Source organism: Larus michahellis, chromosome 16 (genome assembly GCF_964199755.1).
Source record: "Larus michahellis chromosome 16, bLarMic1.1, whole genome shotgun sequence".
Taxonomy (NCBI): Eukaryota; Metazoa; Chordata; class Aves; order Charadriiformes; family Laridae; genus Larus; species Larus michahellis.
In genome coordinates, this window is record NC_133911.1 from 9957556 (window position 1) to 9980348 (window position 22793).

The 22793-nt window shown below is 44.3% G+C and overlaps 2 protein-coding genes across 8 annotated transcripts in view; both read left to right on the forward strand.

The window, feature by feature from the left end:
* VAMP3 (vesicle associated membrane protein 3) lies at positions 1 to 4185 on the forward strand. The gene is made up of 5 exons (XM_074609511.1): positions 1 to 114; positions 1450 to 1531; positions 2257 to 2415; positions 3133 to 3184; positions 3987 to 4185. Coding segments are annotated over exons 1-5 (315 nt in total). The 5' UTR covers positions 1 to 112; the 3' UTR covers positions 4007 to 4185.
* PER3 (period circadian regulator 3) overlaps positions 4170 to 22793 on the forward strand; it is a 24011-nt gene continuing 5387 nt past the window's right edge. Inside the window, exons 1-21 of one of the 7 annotated variants that reach the window (XR_012590138.1) lie at positions 4170 to 5158; positions 6246 to 6397; positions 6969 to 7084; positions 7977 to 8178; positions 9215 to 9263; positions 10986 to 11128; positions 11497 to 11575; positions 12314 to 12420; positions 12667 to 12823; positions 13795 to 13900; positions 14328 to 14453; positions 15494 to 15620; positions 16064 to 16208; positions 16825 to 16952; positions 17437 to 17622; positions 18232 to 18483; positions 18997 to 19733; positions 20193 to 20379; positions 20833 to 21010; positions 21600 to 21780; positions 22366 to 22516. Coding sequence is in view for 6 of the 7 variants with exons in the window: in XM_074609504.1 (XP_074465605.1) it covers positions 4170 to 5158; positions 6246 to 6397; positions 6969 to 7084; positions 7977 to 8178; positions 9215 to 9263; positions 10986 to 11128; positions 11497 to 11575; positions 12314 to 12420; positions 12667 to 12823; positions 13795 to 13900; positions 14328 to 14453; positions 15494 to 15620; positions 16064 to 16208; positions 16825 to 16952; positions 17437 to 17622; positions 18232 to 18483; positions 18997 to 19733; positions 20833 to 21010; positions 21600 to 21780; positions 22366 to 22636 (4431 nt within the window). In the remaining variant the exon portion in view is untranslated. Of the gene's footprint in view, positions 5159 to 6245; positions 6398 to 6968; positions 7085 to 7976; positions 8179 to 9214; positions 9264 to 10985; positions 11129 to 11496; positions 11576 to 12313; positions 12421 to 12666; positions 12824 to 13794; positions 13901 to 14327; positions 14454 to 15493; positions 15621 to 16063; positions 16209 to 16824; positions 16953 to 17436; positions 17623 to 18231; positions 18484 to 18996; positions 19734 to 20192; positions 20380 to 20832; positions 21011 to 21599; positions 21781 to 22365; positions 22771 to 22793 lie in introns of those variants that run through there. The other 6 variants (XM_074609508.1, XM_074609510.1, XM_074609504.1 and 3 more) reach the window with 6 other exon arrangements.

Here is a 22793-nt window from a genome sequence, read left to right on the forward strand (position 1 = left end):
GCCCAGGCCCCGCCCCGGTTCCCGTCACATCCCGGCGCCGGCGGGGCCGCGCGCACTTCCTCTCGGGAACCGCTTGGACGCCGCGGCCGCGCAGCCCGACCCCGCCGGCAGGATGTGAGTGCGGGACCGGGGCGCCTGGGGACACCCGCTGGTGGCGAGTGGCGGCGGGGCCGGCCGCGCCCAGGCGGGCGGTGGCGGCGGGAGCGGGGCCAGGCCTGCTGCGCAGCGCGGGCGGCCCGGCGGGGCCGGCTGGTGTCCCGGTGCCGGCGCCGCCCGCGGGCGGGGGCTGCCGGGAGCGGCTGTGCGTGGTGCCGTGGGTGGTGGCGCCGGGACGGGCCGTCGCTTGGCCCTGGCGCCCTGAGGCGCTGCGGGGGCCTGGGCAGCCCCGGGCGTCTCTCCGTAGCGGTGGCCGTGCAGCCGGAGCACCGAGCGAGCGCGTTCCGGTGACCGGTCTGTCGCTGTGCTTGGACCCGCGTCCCTCAGGAAGAGGTTTCACTTCCGAAACTCGGGTCTGGGCCCAGCGGGGGAGCGGTACTGAGGGGCGGCTGAAGCGCCAAAACGGGAGCGGTTCGTTGTGTTGTACGTGACTGCTCTTGAGCCGTGCCACAGGCTGCCTGGTTCGCTCGGGGGGTGTGTGTGTGTACATTTGTTGTCGCTAAATGTAAATTAGAAGTCGATGTGCGAATACAGCCGATAGTCAGTTTCAGCTCCTCTGAGTTGAGGATGCACTAAACAGCACACGCTTCTGATGCCAAAGAAATGAAAGCATGGAAAAGCAGATTGTACGGGTGGTTCTAGAGATACGCAGCAAAAGCTTGGCAAAGAGGTGAAAAGGTACGAGGGGTGTGTACAGAGGCTCTTGCATCTGTTAGGAAGACGCAGGGTGTAGCAGCTGGTGGAAGAACTCCACGGCCTGAGGTTATGAATTCAAAGTTGACCAGAGGTAAACGGCTGTATGTGCTGAATGCTTTTTCCTTTCCTGTGCTTTCTCTTGCCCCGTTTCAAAAGAACGGAGACAGAGGTGTGCACTGCAAGAGCGCGTAGTTACAATAACCATTAAGTAAGTTTTTGTAAACTGCTGTAGTTTGAAGCTTGGTATTTGTGTTTGTACTGGAAAACAAGAACACCCCGAGCCCAAACGCTCGAATACTTGAGCCCTGTGAACCATTGTAGGAGTTGTCATGTGCCTTATTGTAAACGATAGTATTAGCAAGTCACCGCTATCTTTTAGTGTGTCAGGCAATTTGTTGGCAAGGTGTTGGGACACTGCATGACTTACCCCTATTGTCAGCTGTTAAAACATCACTTCTCCGGTATTTATTACAAGGACGTAAGCTCCCGGTTTTCAGGAATGTCAGATAACTTGTGTACTCTAAGCATATCCACTTCAAACTGAAAACACAGCCTGTTCAAAGCTAAACAGAATAGTGATGACTTTCTTTACTGCAGGTCAGCCACTGTCCCTGGAAGCTCAAATGCGGCTGCTGGCAGTAATCGTCGTCTTCAGCAGACTCAACATCAAGTAGATGAGGTAAAAGTCTAGTCTGGTAGCAGCGTAACCATTTTGCTTCAGGGAAGTTGTATAGCTAGAAGGGGTATTTTGGCCAAAGCAGTTTCCCCTTCATTAGATGAAGGGGAAGCCTAGTATCGTTCAGCTTGCTTTATTATACTTGTGTCATCTTAACTCTTCCAAAGGTTAAAGAAAAATAATAAAATCCATTCAGCTGGAGTGGGGAAGTAGAGAGAAGCTACCAGTGGCTGAACATTAGCTGCAAACTCTGTGCTTGAGGATTTGGCATAAGTAAAGATAAGAACCTTTGTTCTTACAGAGAACAAGCTTCTCTCTCATCAGTAGCAATGAAGGCCAACCGCCAAATATGACGTGTCTGGATTTCTGGGGAGTCCAAAAGCCAGGCTGGCTACTGACAGTACTTTTATTTTTTTTTTGACATGCGGTTGACTATCACATTTATATGCCTCAACTCCTTCTGAAGCGAGCTGGGAATTGTTTCCCAGGTTTAAGGGAATGCCAGCACAACTGGCACTGCTGACATTTTAAAGTAGGTATTGGGGGCATCCAGCCACGGGTGAATTTCACGATTTTGTTTAAGCTTATGACTGGGTATACTGAGGGGTAATAGCCCCTACTTCTGGGAGAACACCGAGAGTACTGTGTGTTGCTATCTGTTGCCTACAATTAAGTTCCACAGCGGGTGATACAACTGGTAACTTACCGTAAGCATTAAACTGATGTAGGTGGTTGACATCATGAGAGTGAATGTGGACAAGGTTTTGGAGCGAGACCAGAAGCTGTCGGAGTTGGATGACCGTGCTGATGCACTGCAAGCAGGAGCTTCCCAGTTTGAGACCAGTGCAGCCAAGCTGAAAAGGAAGTATTGGTGGAAGAACTGTAAGGTAACTGTGGCTTGTCCACTTACACCGTGCAGTATTGCTGTTAACACTATTACAATCAGCTTCTCAAAAGATAAAAGTAAACTTGACTTTAGCCAATGTTATTTAAGTTATGGCGTCTTTTTTTTTTTTTTAAACATGGCATAGTGGTTAGGTGAGGTAACCAAAAGCTGGATTATCAGCCATGCTGCTTGGTGCGAGAACACCTCGTCTAAGATGCTAATGGCCAGAAGGAAACACCTCAGTAATCTAAGGCTTTGCAAAACAGGAATTAAAAGGCCAAAAAAAGCATAGGTTGAGTTAACGTGCAGGAAATATTAGAAGGCAGAAGGAGCTCACTCAGACTCCTGTACTTGTGGGTGTTGGCAAAGGTTGGAGTCATCTTTGGTGACCAAAAAAACGGTGAAAGATGTGGTATAGGGGAAGAGTGGAAGTGATGTTTAATAGTTTTTACTGCTGCTTGTACTCTTACCAGAGCCAGGCTTTGCATGGAGGCAGAGGAGAAAAGAACCTGTTGCTCCACTCTGCCTGTGCGCACAGCCTGCCATCTCTGAGCGGCAGTGGTGGGTCGAGCTTGATTACTGCAGAAGTTTTATTTGCCACGTCAGATCTAGCACACGGTGCGAAAGTACCTTGCGGGGGCTGCTTTCCTGTACCCTAAAGGCCAGTTAATGTTGATGCATGGTTTGTAGTAAGTGTTGTGTGGCTTTATTTTCACAGATGTGGGCAATATTGATAGCTGTTGTTATCATTATCATCATCATCATTATTGGTAAGTTTCACTAAAATGGGGGTTTCTGGTAGAGTTGGAATAGATGGTGTTAATTCACTGACTGGTGCAGCAAATGAAGCCAGGACACTCAAATGGGAGTGTATTCGATGTGAATTTGAAGTAGCAGTGACTGCTTTAACAACGGTGGCCTGCAGTGAGTGGTAAATTGCAACCGCTGCGGGAGTGGCAATAGCTGAATCTCGGACAAGGGTGAGAGTGGAAATAGCGGGGACTTGGGAACCAGGAACAGCCTTGGGTTTTACAGCTGTGTGTTGCAGAAGTGTGAGTAGAAATTCCATTTGCCTCCCTTGTCCAGATTGGTGTTTCATCCGTCAGCTTCTTGCCAGACGAATCGGTTTCAGCGTGGCAGTCCCAAGTCTGCTGCCGTAGTAGATGTTTTTTTAAATGTAGTAGGCTTTTTTTTTTTTAAAGTAGAAACTTTGCTGTTGGGTGAAATGATAGTAATCTTGGGTCAGGATAATGAGCTGGGGAACACAGAGTTCAGTCTTGGGCTTGAATTCTCATGTAATTCCCCAGGTATTTCATGGGAGGACAAAGATTAGGTTTGTGCTGTAATACAGCAACAAACACTGTGGTAACCGTTGGCAACAGATGTGTTGTCCTGGGTGAGAAATACCAGTGTGCAAGCACTAAGGAAAGCTAAAACTAGGAAACCAACACGGGAAGCTCTTAAACCCCTCGATAGCCGCCTCTAGTGCCTTAAATTCTTCAAGCGCAGGATTGTTACGGGGAGGGGCTGAAGGCGACTGTCCTTTGTCCAACTGTTTTCTTCTCTTTGTAGTTCTGAGTGTGCCTTCATGAGTTACAGGAAGAAACTCAGACCAACCGAAGGTGCCAATCTCCAGCCTCTCCGCCGCAAACCTGCTGCGTTTTCAGCCTGTTTACTGCTGTTTGAAGCAAAACTATTTTGATTACTGAAATGTAGCTAACTTCACCCGGTTGCCTTAAGACACTCCTGCCATAAATGACTAACGAGCACAGCCCTCCCGGTGCACGGTGCCTTGTTCCCGGGGCGGAGCTGCTGCCGGGCTCCGCCCTCGCTTGCGGGGTTGGGTCGCCGTCCTTCCCCCCCGGCCCTCCCCGGTGCATCCCCCTGCGCGCGGGGGCGGGGCCGCACGTGGCGGCGGGGCAGGCGCGCGCGCACGGGGGCCGCGTGCGGCGGCGCGTGAGGGGCGGGGCGGTGGCCGCGCGCCCCGCCCTACCCGCGCCCTTCCCGCCAATAAAGCGCCTCCGCCCGCCCCCTCCCCTCCCCGCGGGGCGCGGCGCACGTGGCCGCCGTGTGTGGGAGCGGGGCCGCCGCGTGCGGCCGCCGTTACGTAAGGGCGGGGCGGGGGCGCGCGCGGGGCTGGCGGTCGCGGCCCGCCCGCGGCAGGCGGGGCGGGGGGGCGGCGGGAGGGCGAAGCGGCGGCCGCCCGGAGCCGCTGGGGTCTGTCTCCGCGGGGAAAGGCGCTACCGGGCGGTGATCGCGGGGGCGCGTGCGGGAGGGTCGGCCGGAGTGGGGGGAGCTACCCCGGAGGAGGGGCCGGTCCGGCGGCGGGGGGGGGAGGGGCGGCGGCGTCTCCCGCGTCCCCTCGAGGCCGCGCCCCTGTCTCCCGCAGCAGACCGGCCGGGCACGTCCCTGTCCCGGAGGCTGAGGGGCTGGGCCGAGGGCCGATGCCCCTGCGCCGCGGCGGTCTGCGGGTCGGCGATGGACGTGCGCGAGCTCCGGGGCGGCAGCTCGCAGCGCGGCGGGCCTTGGCCGGGGGCTGGCGACGAGCGAGAGGAGGCGGTCAGCGCAGCCGGGCCGGAGCGAGAGCGGCGGGGGGCCGCGGGCCCCGGCTGCACCGTCTGTGCGGGAGCCGGCTCCAGAGGGAACGGGCTTAACGGGCCGAGCTCCGGCGGGACCGACCCCTGCGGCCGCCGGTCGAAGGGCTGCTCGGCGGCGAGTTTCCAGAGGCAAAGCGAAGTTAACAGGTAACTGGCGACGGCGCGCGGCACCCGCCGTCCTGTGGCCGGAGCCGGGGCAGAGCCCGCTGGGGCGGGAGGAGCCGGCGCCGCTCCCGGGGCCCGCCTCACGGAGCGCCCCGCGCCTTCCTCATCGGCTCTTTGGCTAATTATTAGATTGGCTGATCCAGGTACGTCAGTGGCCCTTTTGTGGCTTCTCTATGTACTCAGTCTAAAGACTGCATTTGGCAGCAGTAAAGCAGAAATTACTTAAATAATATTTTTCCCAAAAGTTCAGAAATTCATTGGTGTGCTAATTTATTTTTTTTTTTATTAAAAACAAAAAAGCGGTTCAAGAGCTATAATTATGCAATGTTGAACTGGCGTGTAAGGTTAACATGCAAGACTTGAGCTCACTTAGTAATTTATATAGTAAGAGAATGATACTAATAAAAATGCCAAACGGGCAAAAGTTATTTAAAATAACGGTGTTCGTATCTCATTTGTAGGATTAGAATCGATCTGTGTTTTGGGATGTTTTCTGCTTATTTTCCAGTCAGTGAAATAAGTAAAAGTAAGAAAAGGGAGATTTTGCTTGCAACTGTGGAGGCCAACAACTCTGTTAAAAGTATAATAAAGACCCCTGAATCGCGTGAGGAATGAAATCTTTGCATCAGGTGTATTTTGAGGACCTCATGTTTCCCTGAAGTGATTACAATCAGATGCACACTTCAAGGCTAGAAAAACACGTATACGTAAAGAATCAGCATCTACTGATGGTATTAACACCATAAAGATTTAGAAAATCTAGAGTAAACATCAGCTTATTTTTAGTTGCTAAGCATCTTAGCAAGCAGATTGGTTATGATGTGACTTTGCGGTCCGTGACATGTTTGAGCTGAAAAGGAGCAAAGTAGAGGAGAAAAGATTAAGTAGCAAAGAAGTGAGAAAGACACAACGGAAAATATAGTGAATGAGCATTAGGATATTTCTGAATATCCTGTGACTCTGTGGCTAAGCCCATAAAATGTTAATTTAGTGAATAATTTTAATTAGCTGACAGAAAAGAAGCTCCTATACCAGAAGTCTCCGGTAAAGTTTAACTTCTGTTTTACAGTGATCAGCTGAATTGGAGCCAGTCTCAGAGAGATCTGATGATGATGATCCAAGAAATGAAAAGATGTTTGCCTGAAGAGAAAAGGAGTTCCAGCAAGCCCAGTACCATCAGTGCTCTCAACTATGCCTTGCGGTGTGTCCAACAGGTCCGAGGTATGTGTGGAAAAAATCTGGGAGCTATATAGCAGCTTGGTTTGAATAGATGTGTCTGGCAAATAACATAAAAACAAGTGAAAGCATTGCAGTTATCCTGCAAACAATTGACTTTCTGAAGCACTGTGGGTTGTTTTTTTTTAAATAATCTTTTCTATTGAAATGCCCACCTACTGCTTCTCCTTTCTTCATGATCCTATAGCTAATCGGTGCACTGCTGATAACTTTCTGTGTATATATTGAAAAAAACAGCATTCCCATCCCACTTCAAAAAATTTTTGGATAGTCTCTGTTTTCCAAGAGAACTGAGTAGCTAAAATTGTTCTTTTGCCATCATGTCCTGTACTTTCTACTTCCGCATGCTCGGCTTCTGTAACATTAATAGTCTCTCCAGGAGTATAATCAGTATTCCTTTTTCCTTTGTCACTACACAGACCTTCCTCATCTTACCTTGGACTTCACCAAAAAGATGACAAAAGTACAAGGGCTGTAAGAAATACTTTCAAAATAGTCTCCTTACTGACTTCCTTGTGTTTGTTTTGCTTTTCCTGTTGTTTTTTTTTTCAATTAGCAAACAATGACTTTTTCCAGGCTCTGAATGACCGAAGAGCGTTTCAGACAGATGTGATGACATACAGCATAGAAGAGTTGGTGGCAGTTGCATCTGAACATACTCCAAAAAACACTGTAAGGAATTCAGGCACACTCAAGGAGTTCATCACGTGCCGTTTCACTTTCCATTTAGTCTCCTTATATCGTTTTGTGGACGTAGAATCTGTAAAATTAAAAAGCCTTTAAGTTTTAGCCAGACAGGCCTTTGTGTTTTAAAAGGTAGATCAAGACTACTTCTTATCTGTTCTGACTCAGGGTGTACCCAAGAGCAGTAAGTGAAGACATACCTTTTCTTCTTTTTTCCTTTTTTTTTTATTTTGCCAGAAGCGACAAATATCTTTGAGAACCTTATTTGAGAATTCATTTACAGCACAGTAATCTCTTGAGATGGACTTAGCAGAATGTTTTCAAAGTTGATCAAGTCCGTAGTTGTGAGAGACTTTGGCTTCTGTTTGTACTCCTGGATTTAATTTTTTTTTCTTAATTTGCAGAATGTGTCATGCTTTCTGGCTCTGCTTTAAAGAAAAGAGTGGTTTTTGATATTCAGTACTGTTAGATGCGGCATCAGAAATATTGCAAATGCTTTCTACTTGAAAAGTTCTCAGAATATTTTTATATGGGGAATTGTAGTGAATACTCTGAAATTTGGGGAGAAGTGCGTGGAGTGATAACCAGTCATTCTGAACAATGATAAGCATCATTGTAATTTGTTTCAGTTTTGATATTGCAGTCTTATTAGCATTTGTAAATCGTGAGTAAGCTACTGTAGCGTTGAAGATTGTAGTAGCTCATGCAGAACGGTAATTGGATGCTTAAGAACACATTTTTGAACCTCTGTCTTAGGTTGCAGTGTGTGGTGGGTTTGGGTTGGTTTGTTTTGGAGTTGTTCTGGTTTTGTTTGTTTATCCTTACAATACTGCTACCATGTGTTGGGGGAGGATTGTCTTTAACGATGTTTATTTTGCAGGACACATTTGTGGCGGTGTTTTCCTTGCTTTCGGGACGCATGGTGCATATTTCTGAGCAGGCAGCATCCATTCTAAACTGTAAGAAGAAAGTGTTGGACTCCTCCCGGTTTGTAGAGCTGCTTGTCCCTCAGGATGTGAGTGTGTTCTACACACACACCGATCAGTCCCACCTGCCGCTTTGGAACGTGGAAAGTCAAGCAGGTGGGACTTGGCAATGCTCTTAAATGCTTTATGTGTCTTTCTGTCTTTGCAGAATGAGGATAGAACAGTTGTTCATTTTAAAGGCTTATGCTAGCTATACACATAGGCCACACTTGTTCCCCTTCTGCTTTGAAAACTTGCGTAGCTACGCAGCTGGCCTCCTAGAGGCTTGACTCTTACTTGGGGTAGGTAAAAGGCAGATGCTTTGTTGTTTTGCGTACCGTCTTACTCATTGCAAATGTTTCTGCCTTTTTAAAAAGAAACTAAAGGTCTCATGGTGAGTTTAAGTTGTTTAATGTACATCTTACAGTTGCTTAGGTGATTTGTCTTTATGGTCCGCTTGCAGCCTGCTGTGAGCACAGCTCACTGAACCCAAGTTTTAAGCTGACTTGCTGTTTAGTGCTGGATGTGCCTAAATGATGACTTTAGAGTCCTGTGTTATTTGTGAGCAGTTCAAGTGTAGCTCTTGTGCCCACCTCGCCATGGGGCTGTTCTGCATCAGAGCTGGGAAGGCCGAGATCCTTGCTACCAAAGGATGTGAGGCATCAGAGGCTGCTGACGCTCACATGCCAGGGATTCCACAACTTGTAAGCCAGTCACGTGCCTACCCAGCAGAGCAGTGGCACCCCTATACAGTAGCTGTTATTTTCTTACTGTGAGCTGTTAATGAATTGTCCTCTCCCCATAACTCTTGGCTGCGTATAGTTTTTGATACGTGGCTCATAAAGCCAGGAATTTTTGCCTTTCCTTTCCACAGTGATGCACTGGCAAAAGGAGTTTTTCAGATCATATGCGTTTCCTCTGAATTTAGTTCCAGGTCAGCCATTTCTCCAAGAGTGAGTGGGCTGGAGGAGAGAGAGAACATTTGAGGTGGGAGCAGACTGTTGAACAGCTGATTCAGTAGCTAATAAGGAGCAGGTTGTGAGACTTCAGACTTGCTCAGAAAGTCTGGAGAATGCAGAGTTTAAAGGATACTTTTAAGGTGACCTTTTTAAGGATATTAACTGGTACTTTCAATGTGTGTTCTTTTTACTAGCTTCTCTGTATGAATGTGCCCAGGTGAAATCCTTTTTCTGCAGAATCAGGCAAGTACATTAATACACTTTTATGTTTGTGAAGGCTGGGCAAAGGGTACAGTAGTGGGCAGAAAGAGTGTTCTGTTGTTAAAACTGACCAAAGTGAGCTCGTGGAACTCCATTACAAAATTGACTTATTGTATTTAATATTGGCATCCAGCAGGACATTTTGGATATCTTTCCCATAGTGATGCTTAAACTTGCATGGGGATAGAAGGAAAGCCTTTCATACGTGTTTCTTTTGGACCTGTCAGTTTCCTTCAGTACTGTTGTGCAGGAGAAGAATGATGTTGTGAAAAATTGCAGCTCCCCCTTCTACAGTTTAGAGTGCAGGCAAAAGGTGTTTTTGCTTAAGATTGCTCGAGAGTTTGTGACAGAGGCAGTAACAGAAACTCAGCCACCTGAGTCCCTGTATGAGACCTGAATCATGAGATACTACTTGCTGTCACTATAGATGCAGTTTGTTGCTTTGTGCCTGGCTAATTTGGTGCTAAAAGAAGAAAGAAAAATTGAGATTGGCCTGTAGTCTTCAGTGCAGTTCTGTTTCAGACTCGGGTGGTCTCTTGATTTCAGTAAGAACTGTTTCCTTCTGAGCAGATAGAAAACTTATTCTGTCTGTCAGTCAATCATTGATTCATTCATCTGTGTTTCAAAAGCCCGATTTCTAAATCACCTTTGTCTCTTGAATTGCGTAAGGGCACTTGGAATATCAGGACAGATGTCAACTTCAAGTTGGGGGAGCTGTTTGTAGGATACATAAAAGTTTTGCAAAAGTTTTTCTTCAGATTTTCATATGACATCTCTCCTTCCTTTATATAACAGATCCTTGTGATTATGTGGGCTTCATGACTAAAAAATATTTTCTCACAAGCACATACTAGGCTAATGTATGAAAATGGGTTTTTGTAGGTTAAACTCCTACTATATCCAGTTTCCATTTTTATCTTTTTTTTCCAAAAGGGGGAGCTGTTAGTAGTATTTTTTATGACATTAACTCCTCTCTACAAACATTTTACAAAGCTAAGTGTGGAATAAGAAAGTAACCTTTAGTGTAAGTGATAATGTCCAAACGTTCATCTCAATTCTTTCTGTTAGAGATGGGTAAGATACTGCAGTTATAACAGGTGAAAAAACACTAGCAATAGAAACAGGCAATTGCTAATGTAGTTGTTACAAAGCCCTGGTTAAGATCTCATCTAGGATGTTGTGTGCTGCTACTGCTCACACATGTTCATGGGAGGAGGACAGCAATCAAAGAACAACAGTTATTTGTGAACCAAGGCCAGAGGGGTCTTATTTATGTAGGTCAGTGAAACAATACTTGTGAGAGACAGATTCTTTTTTTTTTCCACAAGAATGGTACAGAATAAACAACAAACAGAAAAAGAACTGTTTAACTTGAAGGAGAGCACAAGATCAAATGAATGGTTCTCGTGAATTTGGACTGAGAATTAGCAAGTGGTCTTTAACCATTAGAGCGATGGCATTTCTAGAACAGCCTCGGAATGCAAGTATTGGAGGCAAAACACCTACTCAGTTTTCAGGGGAGTGAGATCAGTATTGCTGAATGTGTTGGCCTTGGATCGTGAGGGAGTGTGTGTAGGACCTCAGGAGATTCTGATTATCTGGGTCTGTGTGCTCAGCATAACTTGCCTGTGCAGGGCTCTCAGCCCTGGCGTAAAGTATCTGAGTCTTGAAACCACTACCTTAATCCCTTTTACTTTTTCTCAGGGGTGGTAAAGATCAAGAACAGGAAACGCGTTGTTACCCCTTCCGAATCACCCCGTACTTGGTCCATGTGTGTACTTCTGAACACGTGGATGCAGAATCCTGCTGTTTAGCTTTGGCTGAGAAAATTCACTCTGGATATGAAGGCAAGTCGGGAGACACCAGTGAAAAAAACAAGGCAATAGGAAAATGCAGTATATGAAAGTCTGCTTCCTTTGTTCAGAACTTGTGCTTGGGTAATCTCACCTGTGTAATTTGCAGTTTGTGTGTGTGTGCATGCATGTGAATCCAGAGCATCTGTGCCTTTTTGCAAGGCCCCAAAGCATTTGACCTCTTCTCACTATTTTTATTTTTGAGAAGTCTGTAACACCTGTTTCTATGAGTTACTGGTCAGAAAGCAGGGAGAAATTAAAAAGTTCGGGAGCCAGTAACTTTCTATCATGAGCAAAAGTAACGGTTAGGTTTTCTGTCTTGGTGCATATTTTGTTTCAGTGAATATATCTTTTTCTATTAGCTCCTCGAATTCCTATGGATAAAAGAATCTTCACCACCACTCACACCCCTGGATGTGTTTTTCTTGAGATAGATGACAGGTGAGATTTGAATCTTAAGACCTGTGAGGTGTGTATGGAGAGGTAGCAAAACATCCTTTGGTGATGCAGCTGGATACCGAAGTAAAGTTGTTGAACTGTGCAGTTGGCAATAGTAAACTAAACAAAGTAGTTTTGTGTTAGTACTGTCATGGAAAATCATCTACTGTTCCATGGACGTAATCTCCTTTGTTGACTTAAAATGTGAATTAAACAGAACTGTAGTCAGTTTTTGTTATCCAGGGCAATGGGGACCTGTGGCAACACAGACAGTGTAAAACCCACATAACGCAAAGCTCTGGGGATCACAGTGTGGTGATACAGCCGTACTGAGAGGAGTCATATAAATTTGACCAGACTAAAGCTGTCTTCTGCAAAGCCACAGGAGTGTTTTTACAACACACTTTGCAGCATCTATGTCAGATTTCTTACTAACGTTTTACCTGTGACCTGTTTCTTTAAGATCTCTTTCTTTATTTTTCCCCTCCTTTGCATATAGACAAGCACAAAACTGCCTGCGAATGTGAAAATCTGTTAGATCTCCAGGCACAGAAATGGTTGCCATCGGTATTTACATGTCTGCATTGGACTGGAGGATTATTAGATGGGCTGGAAAATGTTCTGTAGCCTTAGTTCTTGCCATTGTAGATCCTGCACGGGGACTTTACTGACAAGCAAAGGGTTAAGGATGTAAATACTCAAAACTATGTTATAATCAGTGAAAATGTGTTTGGGTTTCAGAGCAGTGCCTTTGTTGGGTTACTTACCTCAGGATTTAATTGGGACATCCATACTGATGTATTTACACCCAGAAGATCGTCCTTTGATGATTGCTGTTCACCGGAAAAGTAAGTACAGGTGCTTTAAGAGGAATTCCTACTGGTTTTAACATTCTTTCATTATCATATTGATTGATATGTGACCGATCTGCAGTCTAGGCAAAAATAAATGAATTAAAGCAACCAGCTTCAGGTCAAAGCAAATTCAAACCCAAAGTTTTAAAGGACCCCAGTCATTAGTGTTTGTGTTTGCACTACTGTGTCATAATGTAAAATAAACCTTATTTCTTGATTGTGTTTTGTGGCTTTTTTCAGTCCTGAAATTTGCTGGCCAACCCCCTTTCGAACATTTACCTATTAGATTTTGTACTCAAAATGGGGATTATGTTATACTGGATACCAGCTGGTCCAGTTTTGTGAATCCTTGGAGCAGGAAAGTGGTGTTCATCATTGGCCGACACAAAGTCCGGACGTAAGTCAGCTGTAGAATTGATCTATTAAAGTGCTTCTCATTGAATACTCTGCAAAACGAAACAGTCTCAGTACTGAACTAGAGACATAATGTTGCTACTGCAGTCTGTGACAACTACCTAGCATCTGTCTTGCAGCCCATTCCTTCAGAATAGCATTAGTCTTGTTTATTAAGTATGAAAATAAATAAATCAGTTTGAAGTAAAAGGCAGTCAGCTCTTTTTTAGCATATATTTTTGCACATGGTTGATGTCCAAATACTGTGACAATGGACACGTCTAAATCAAAATACCACTTTTAGACAAGCTGAGTAAAAGCTGAAAAGAAATGTAAAAAGTAGATCACACTAACAAATAATTAGTTTACATTTATTCATGATTGGCTCACAAAAAAAATGTTACTTGATGGACATGTAGCCAAAATCACCTTCTGGCTTGTTTTCTTCTGGAACATTCACTTGATACAGAATCTAAATATTTACCAAAGTAACCTGTTTTAAAAATGCAATTAGTATTGAACGCGCAAGTTAGTTTTTCCTTAGTTTCCAAGAGATTTGGAAATATGACTGTCTGCCTTCCTCTTACTTGGTTTCTTTTGTAGGAAATGGCTTTTTGGGGTGACCTTTTGACTTTTCAAAGTGATCTTTTATTCAAGACACTATGGGGTGTGAATTTGTCTTCTGAGGGAAGGCGGCAGAGGGGTAGATGCTTGTCAGCCTTTACTGGGGTCACTGTGGTGGTGGTACTGACTTCGCCGCAGCTTCCCGTGAAGCGCTGCTCTCCTAGCACCGCCCTGCTCCCCTGGCAGAGCTGCTAGTGGAACAGATTACATCCCTTTGCGTTGATTCAGCGAAGCAGTCAAAATAAAATAATGATAATTAAAAAAAAAAAAAAATCTGTTCTAACTCTTTTTATAGCTGGCTTTTCTTCATCAACTTAAAATTAACAGTGAAATTTTGTTGGCTCTCTCCAGAAGCCCTCTGAATGAAGATGTCTTTGCTGCAAGAAGTAAAGAAATGAGCAGTGTTGAGAAAGAGATAAGAGAATTGCAAGGACAAATTTACAAGCTGCTCCTGCAGGTAAAGAAGAAAGAATTTCAGAACATTGGCTGGCCTTCTGAATGAGAGGCTAAAGAAACGCGGGTCTGTTTAGCAGACTACTTTGGGGATAATCTGTTAAAAGGTCTGAAAGGAAAGTTCTGATTGGAGACAAGCTTGTGTGACAGCATTAAAAATATGGCTCTGGGTTGCCCACCTCATTAGAGAAAAATATTTTGTTTGACATATTTGCCAAGTCATTATATGGAAGGATAAATCTGCATCCTGAAACAGCTTTAAGCACAGTAGAGAATTTTTCCCAAGCAAGTGGTAGAGCCCAGAGCAATACTGACTTTTCACTTAATTTTCTTTGTTTACTTGAAGTTCTGTGTTGCAAAGTGTATTATTCCCTTCTTTTTGTTCTCAAAGAGGATGATTTTTTTAAGTACTATTTTTTTCCCTCATACAGCCAGTGCACAGCAATGTTTCCAGTGGTTATGGAAGCCTTGGAAGCAGTGGCTCTTATGAGCACTATATCAGCATAGCGTCTTCGAGTGACTCCAATGGGAATTGCACAGAGGAAGTACAGGAACCAGTAAGTCTATAAATGAGTCACTGCCTGCGGAGTAGTAAAAGTACGGTTTTAAAAATGAAAATTTTTATCGTGTACATGTGCACCACTCATCGTGAATTTTACTGAAGTGGGAAGATATAGCTTTTTTCAAGCCAAGTGTACTTCAGTTGGTTAATTACGGAATGCTGGCTTTTGGTTTTTGCCCTTAATTTTGCTGACTAAAATGAGCAGATAGCTACTACGGTAGTTCACCAAAGTAAATTGAAGACTTGCTTAAGATCAGCCTTCTCAAAGAACCAGTGGACTCGGAGAAAAAAGTAGAAGAACTTTGCAACCAGAAAGGGGATTGATGCATGTGAAAGGGTTTCTGTTTGCTTGGGATTGTCTGATTTGTTTTAAAAAGGGCACTAGAGGTACAGCGTAAACTGCTATAGAAAAGAGTGGAAACAGTACTGTCCTAAAACAAACATTGCAATTACCTAGTTTCCTTGTGAGGCTCCTGGGTAAGTCATCAGCTTATTCCCGCTCTCAAGGCTTGCATCAGTATCAGTCTCCCAAGTAACAAGCGATAGGACAAGAGGAAAGGGCCTCAAGTTACGTCAGGGAGGTTTAGACTGGATATTAGGAAAAAAATTCTTCACTGAAAGGGTTATCAAACACTGGACCAGGCTGCCCAGGGCAGTGGTGGAGTTGCCATCTCTGGAGGTACTGAAGAGCCGGGCAGACGTGAAGGACACGGGGTAGTGGTGGGTTTGGCAGGGTTATGTTGATGGTTGGACTCTGATTTTAAAGGTTCCTTCCAACCTCGACGATTCTATGATCTGTGATTAAAACATTCAAATGTTGAGGGTGTTTGAACTTTTATCATAGTTAATTTAATTAAATTAACCATGATAATTAGATTAATTAAATTTACAAATACCAATAGACACCAGGCTTAGACTGACAGTCCCCGCTCCCTTTCAGTTTGGAGAGTACAAGAACCCAAACCCTTCTTAACAGTCTCCTATGGCCTCTTTTTATTAATTTTATTCTGACTTCACGTTTTCGCGTATCTCAAGATGACATTGCAACAAGTTTGCGCAGATGTCAACCGGATAAAGAATCTGGGACAGCAGCTGTATATTGCGTCAAGGAGCAAGCCGCAGAATGGAAATGATCAGGCTGTGGGCTCAGAAATGCTAGGAGGTGAGCTAATGTAATTATGATCCTTAAGGTAACGGGAACTCCTGTGTATCTATAGCCATGTGTTTTGCTAGCTGGTGTTATGCTGAAGAATTTAAGATAGTGTTTTAGCATGGCACGAATGTGGGAGGTGTTTTGTTGTTTGTTTTGTTGTTTTTTTAAAAGAAAAAATCAACTAAAAAAAACCAACCCCACCCCAAAAAAACCTCAGCAGATACAATAACTTTCCACATTCTTTCCACATTCCACATTCTTTCCACTGCCTCGAAACGTGTCAATTGAGAACAATTTAGTATTGAGAGCTGTGCTGTCGTAGGCCATGTGTTCCTGTATTTTATATATATATCTCTATATCTATCTCCTAGTGTATATATATGTGTGTGTCTCAGTGGGGGTGGTGTTTAGATGCCTTTGAGAGCACTCTCTGAGGATTTCTGCTTTTCTAGGGAAGAGGCACGCTGCTTCCTGTTTTCTTCAGACATTGAGAAGCGATAGCACAGAAGAACCAGGCAATGCATTTTATGATGATTCAAAGAAGACTCCGCGTGTTCCTTCCTATCAGCAGATCAATTGTGTTGATAGTATCATCAGGTAATAAACTATGGAGCGATTTTAGTGATATAAGTTTAAGATTAATTGGTGGAAGGTAACTGGGTTTTCAGTTGTGAGATAAATTTGGGATTGATTGTAAAGTTTTCTGCCTCTCTGGGCAATCCATCCCAAATTTCAGTCAATGTGAGTTACACAGTAATGAATAGTTTAGGGCCTAAGATTCTGTTTCCAACTATTGACATTTGTCTACTGGTAGTTTCACCGTTGGTGCAACAGGAGTTTAAGAGAATTTCATTGGGCATAATATGTCAATGTCTTCTCAATATGTGCTTTGAGTACATCCATATAAAACAGAAAGTTGATACAATTTGTCAAATGTCAGTAATATTTAACCAAGTGGATAACATCATCTTTTTTCTTTTTTCTTTTTTTTTCTTTTTTCTTTTCTTTCTTTTTTTTTTTTAAGAGTAACTGATAGATTTTATTTAAAATGCTCCTTGGAAAGCAGATATGTGTCCAGAGCTTCCTGCAGTGAATTTAAAATACTAGTTAACGACCCCTGGATCTCCAGTTTGGATTGTTCAAATGTTTGTCTCTCCAAATGGAGAAAAAACACAAAGTAGGGAGAGCTTCCTGTGATATGCTTTTATTTCAGATACCTAGAGAGCTGCAGTATTCCAGCATTGAAAAGGAAATGTAAATCTTCTGCAAATACATCATCGTCATCTTCAGAAGATGACAAGCAAGTCCAGCAAAGTCAGCAGGAAGTCGAGGCATTGGAAGGTAGCACAAAGTATACTGACAATCATAACAGAACCGCAACAACTGATTTATTTTTTTATGTGCCACTATTGTACGTTCCAAGGTTGATGTCCACTTTTTGAATTGTTGTCACGCTAACAGCACAAGTATTTTGGTTATGTGGTAAACACTTGCTTACCTTGTCTAGATCTCACAATTAAGCATAAGCTACAATATTAAGTCTTTGAAGGTAGAATGCATCAAAAGAACTCGTGTTTGTTGTTGCTAAGCGAACCTTCTGTGGCTCAGTCATTTTGTAGCGTGTTTAGTACGTGCTGACATTGCACTGGCATATGAATGTTGAGTGTTACATTCATTTGTATGTAAGACTGTCTTACCTAATAGTCTGCATAGTTACCGGTTGTTTCTGAACAAGTCCGACTCAATGGATTGGGAGCACAGTGCTTGGAAAGAAATTCCATATAGAAACTTTGTCATTTACCAATAGATACTGCTATCCTTTCAGCAGATAATTCCCAAACTCCAAAATCTGCTGATCAGGAAGAGACGCTGAAGGACCAGGCAGCCGCGGGCGTGGTTGGAGCTCCTCTGGCAGACCTGACCCTGTCCAACAAGGCTCCAAGTGTGGTGTCTGTCACCAGCCAGTGCAGTTACAGCAGCACTATAGTGCATGTCCCACACCCCGAATCAGGTAGTGTTCACACTTGCAAAACACCACCTCACGGATTTTTATATTTATACAATGTTTTCAATCTGAAGTACACAGTGAGAAAGGTCTGTCCATTTTGAGATACTCTGAAATATAATTAAGGTACGTCTAGGGGCACTGTGAAGAAAACTTGAGCCTGGAAATTTTTTCGTTATTTTAATAAAACCTAGTTTTAACAGAGTGCTCTTATTTCCTTTCCCCTTTAACTTCATCACATATATCTCAAACACAATAATGCACTTTTGGCCATTGAGGATTAAAATAAAAATAACTTATGGGCCAGTGTTACTTCATTTTAATGCAGAAAGAAGCATAAAAATGAGTATTTAACTACCATTACACTAAGAAAGTAGGAAGAAAGAAGTGCCTCTCTAACTTCAAAGTGAATTTTAAGTTTTCCAGACAATGCAAAGTAATCTGCTGAGTTTATATTTGAGTGTAAAGGGTGTTTTCTCCCCCCGCCTCTGCAGCCTCTATCTGCTCGGTAGCTCAGACAAGATTATTTTCTGTGTAACCCTCTGGGTGTTGTGGGAGTTCACACCAGAAGGCCAGAGCAAAGAGTGAGTGATTTATTTTCTTCCCTCTTCAAAGAAGTGACTACAATGGAGGATACCACTGTTGGAAGTGAACAAATTGAGCTGCCTCCTGTGACTGCTCAGAATCTCACTGCAGTACCTGAGGACTTAAAGCCCGTTGGGCTAACAAAAGAGACGCTGTCAGCCCACACTCAAAAGGAGGAGCAGAACTACGTTGACAAGTTCCGCCAGAGGATCTTGCTCTCTCCCTTTAGGACTTACCTTCAGCAGGGGAGCAGAAGTAACAACGGACATTCCTGTGGCCAAGGTAGGCAGCAGCTTTGACAAACAGAGGCATATTAGATGATTTACAAAGACCGACCTAACAGTAGAGTCTGGTTCTTGGTATGATTTAGTGAGTATCATACTATGGCTGCAAGCGGAATACTTCCCAAGGCTTGACAACAGCATTGCCCGCACAGGTGGTCTGCTCCGTCTTGGATGTTGCTATCGTAGACTTTTCACAAAGCAGATAATTATTCCAAAAAACCCTGCAAATCCCAAGTAGTTTACTGGCTCCCCTCGAAGGAATGTAAAAGATTTGATTGGAATAAGCCAAAATGATTGATAACAAAATGGATGACGTGAAGGAAAATATTGTGGATGTGTCGGCAAATCCATCACTAGTGTATGGGAGAATTATCCAGAGGAAAGTCAGCTCTCAGAATAAGCACACTCAATTATCTGTGTGGTTTTTCTCTTTTTTTTTCTTTTTCTTTCTTCTTTTCGCCCCCCTAGGTCGGTCATTTCAGTGAATGTGTCTATTTTTCTTCCTCCTTAGGAGATTCTCCTTCAAAGCAGATGAGCCCAGCTACCTGTAAAAAAGGCAAACATGGAAAATTCAAGCGCCAGAAACCTCAGAGACAGTCCTCAGAAAGCCACTCTTCTAGTAAAAATAGAAATAGTCTTCCATGTGAGAAGGGAACAATTCAGAAACAGTCGTTCTCTCCCTCAGAAGTGTCCTATCTGAGCGCCTCCAGTATGAATGTCCTTCCTCCTGTGGGATTTCCTGGCTGTTCGGAACCACTATCTAGTTTTCCAGCCTCTCCTGTAGGAGAGGAGCTTGCCATTCGCTCATTAAAACCTGAGCCCATGTCATTGTCACAACTATGCTGTGAAGCACAGTCGTGCCCAGCACTTTATCCCCCAAACATAGGCACGTTTATGGCTGTATTCTTCCAGAGTTTCCCCATGTATGCTCAGATGCCTCAATACGTCTTTCTTCCCAGCCCTCTGTGTGTTTATCCCCCCTCTTCATATCCATGCACTACGCTACCTCCAGCTCCCTGTCCTCCTGCTCCATCACCAATGGCGCCATGTTCTGTGGGTCAGCCCTTTCCAGCCTCTCCTGCCGCATCCATGGAGGACCAGCAAGAGGGCCAGCGTGACCCGGCCCTCCTGCTGAGTAGCTCACGGAGCAGCTCCCCACTACAGCTGAATTTGCTTCGAGAAGAGCTGCCAAAACCTATGGAGCTTTCCATTAGTACTGATGTTAAAGCACATGCAGAACCTGAATGTGTAAGTAACAGATTTTTAATGTGGAGGAGAAGCCCTGACTTTCATGGTGTTCAGTCACCACAACCAGTGATGATGATCTGTTTCAGGGTCACCAGATTTTGCTAGCTGCTTTTTCCAGTGGCTGTGCTGTGTAGACTGCAGGGCACAAATAGCACAGGAGGCGGAGAAAGCTGGTTTTACTTGCGCCTGCGGGAACTTGTAACAGTACAGTGTTGGCACTTAACAAATGACAGAAATGTGAGATCTGGTGTAGGCTGCCACAAGCCGCTTTTGCTCAGCATTTTGGCTGCAACCTTTTCAATTAAATTGTCGGCAGCCATTGTGGGCTTGGGGCTTTTGTGCATGTGGAACCTGGTTAGTGCTGCGCAATTCGCATCCTTTTTCACCCAGTCCCACAGTCTCTGTGGAGAACCAAAACAAAGGGAAGATACACTTCTAATTACTCCCTCTGTCTCCCAGGGATGCAGCTAATGAACGAAGAACAGGGATCCGTGTGGGTCGGTTTCCGTACATGGGCATAGAAAAGGCCTCTCCAACTTCCGCGGTAAACTCAGAGGCAGGAATCTGAGCTCTGCAGGCAAGGAAAAAAATGCTGGCTCCTGAATCCAGATTGGGCTGGAAAGGCTGGATCAGCTGAAACTGCAGGGTAGGGTCCCGAAAGGGGAGTTGTGTACCTGTAGCTGCTGAAGTGGTGAGCTTTACACAGTGAATCAGGGGAATACTCTCATTTTCCCTGTAGTCCACCATTGTTTGATGTATGTGGCTGCTTCATGCCATCTAACAGGACGTGGAGGGAACTGACTCCTGCTCTCTTGTCAGCAGAAAATATTAACTTAATGCAACAGTACAATATCTGGACCCAATGGGGAAGGATCTACAGCAGAAATCAGTAGAGTCCAGATGCTTCTTGATTTCATCCATGAAGAGTGCTATCCTGAGTTCTAGGTGGCCGTTCGTTTTCAGAGCTAGAAACTCCAAACCTCTTGAATTCATATGAGAACTTAGTCAACATGTGACAAATTCAGTAAATGCATGAACTTCGTTTTTCAAACTTAAATGTAACTTCCATGAATGTGTTTGCTTTGATTTTTGTCTCCAGAACAATGATCCAGAAGATAGTGGTAACAGTGCTAGCCATTGTGCTTCGAGTGAGTTTACCGACCGCTCGCTGTACGAGGACTCGCAGTCGGGTACAGGTTCAGCAGCATCAGGCAGCGGATCAGCTTTATCTGGTTCTTTAGGCTCTCGCTCCAACGAGACTTCTGGTTGTGGCACAGGTAGGAAAGTTCGAGATTTGGATGTTTGGTGCTAGATGGCTTGCCAACGTGTTGGTAATTCATAACAAGATCCTGTAATGGGAAGTCCCTGTAAGAGGATGTGTAGTCTTTACTTTTCACCAGCTTGCAGTGTTTGAAGCCAAGTTTGTTTCAGTCTCTGTAGTTCAAAGTGGGAATCTAAGCAGCTATTCCTTTAACCTGTAAGTCACCCTTTCATTTTGCTCATTATCACTTTTCTCTGCATTAGATACTGGCTTACATCTTATCTGAGTAAAAGTAAATCTGCCTAGAGCAGGAATTCCTGAAACAGAAGCAGAGAAGTTGAGGCAATTAATTTTGAGAAGAGTAAATAGAGCTTTGGAGATCTTGAGTAACTTAATAGAATGCACTTTATCTTTGAATTCTCAATAGGTAGTAATCACTTGCTAGAGCAGTCATCTGGGAGTACCTGTGTTCATATTACAGATCTGGCTCACAAGAATATGCTTTTCTGTATATATAAAGAACTGATGTTGGTTTACTTTTTGTGCTGAATTACTAGGATTTCTCAGGCATATGAATTCATTTATTTTTTCGTGGTAATTCTCAGCAGGTAGTGGCAAAAGCAGCAAGTATTTTGCCAGTAATGATTCTTCTGAAGCTTCCAAAAAAGAGAAGAATCGGGAAGCAGAAGAAAAAGGGACAGCTCATAAATCCAAACATGAGTCAGCCTGGGTGATGATGGATCACACACCTGAGCGAGTTCTAATGACTTACCAAATGCCCAACAGGTTGGAAAACATCAACAATTTCTGACATGTAGTTTGGAATAGTGCATAGAACTGTAGAATTACAAATAAGACCATGGGAATAGTGCACATACACCTTCTTGGAGTTTCGTTGGTATTAATTTACTGTTTGTGCATTTTATGCCCTGGTTATTTCCTTTTGTCAGTTTTTTCCCCATTTCCCCCATCAGTTAAAATACGGTAACGCGTAACCTTTTTGCTGAAGTGGTACGGGGATTGGTTGTTGTCCTGTACTTTGAATGCATAAAGGTTGCTTGCAATTAGCTTGTATATAATTTGTAATAAGAGTCCATATTTTTAAAAAAGAACACCAAAACAACAAAACAAAAAAAAAACCCACGGCAAACACCAAAAAAACCCCAACAAAAACAACCACAAAACCCCCACACACAGACCAGTGTTGAAAGAAGACTTATAAAGCAAATAAGGTAGTTTCTTTTCAATGGCTGATGATGTCTAGACTTCAGCCATAGGTACTGGTGAAGAGGTTCTCCCAGCGGGGTTATAATCAGTGCCTGCCTTGCTTCATTTAGTACAGCTGTGTTCACAGGTGTCTGTTATCTGCAGAATAAAAGAGGAAGTTTTAAAGGAGGATCTGGAGAAGCTGACAGTCATGCGGAAGCAGCAGCCTTGGTTTACGGATGGGCAAAAGAAGGAGCTTGCAGAGGTGCACACGTGGATCCAGACCCAGACTGTCCCTCTGCAAATCAGCGCCCAAGTAAGGAGTTGTGAAGGAACGCGCTGTTTGTTCGTGCCTTGGCTAGCCAGGGGCAGTACCGTTTCTAACCGATGCAGTCTTACAGCGCTGGGGTCAGTGATGTTACTTGTAAACATATGAAGGAAACGAGCTTGAGTACGCTAGCCAGATGAGAAATGCCAAACTACAGGTTGTTCCATTATAATTTTTTTCAAGGTATGCAAATTCTGTGTAGGAACGACCTGTAGCAAAGTCCCTTCAGTAACAGTGTTGGATGAATGGGAACAGTGTCATGCCC

Bases quoted from the DNA above. Each gene is read 5' to 3' on its own strand.
- VAMP3 (XM_074609511.1), top strand. The intron at 1,532-2,256 runs GTAAAAGTCTAG...AAACTGATGTAG, and splicing joins CTCAACATCAAGTAGATGAG to GTGGTTGACATCATGAGAGT. The intron at 3,185-3,986 runs GTAAGTTTCACT...TTCTCTTTGTAG, and splicing joins TATCATCATCATCATTATTG to TTCTGAGTGTGCCTTCATGA.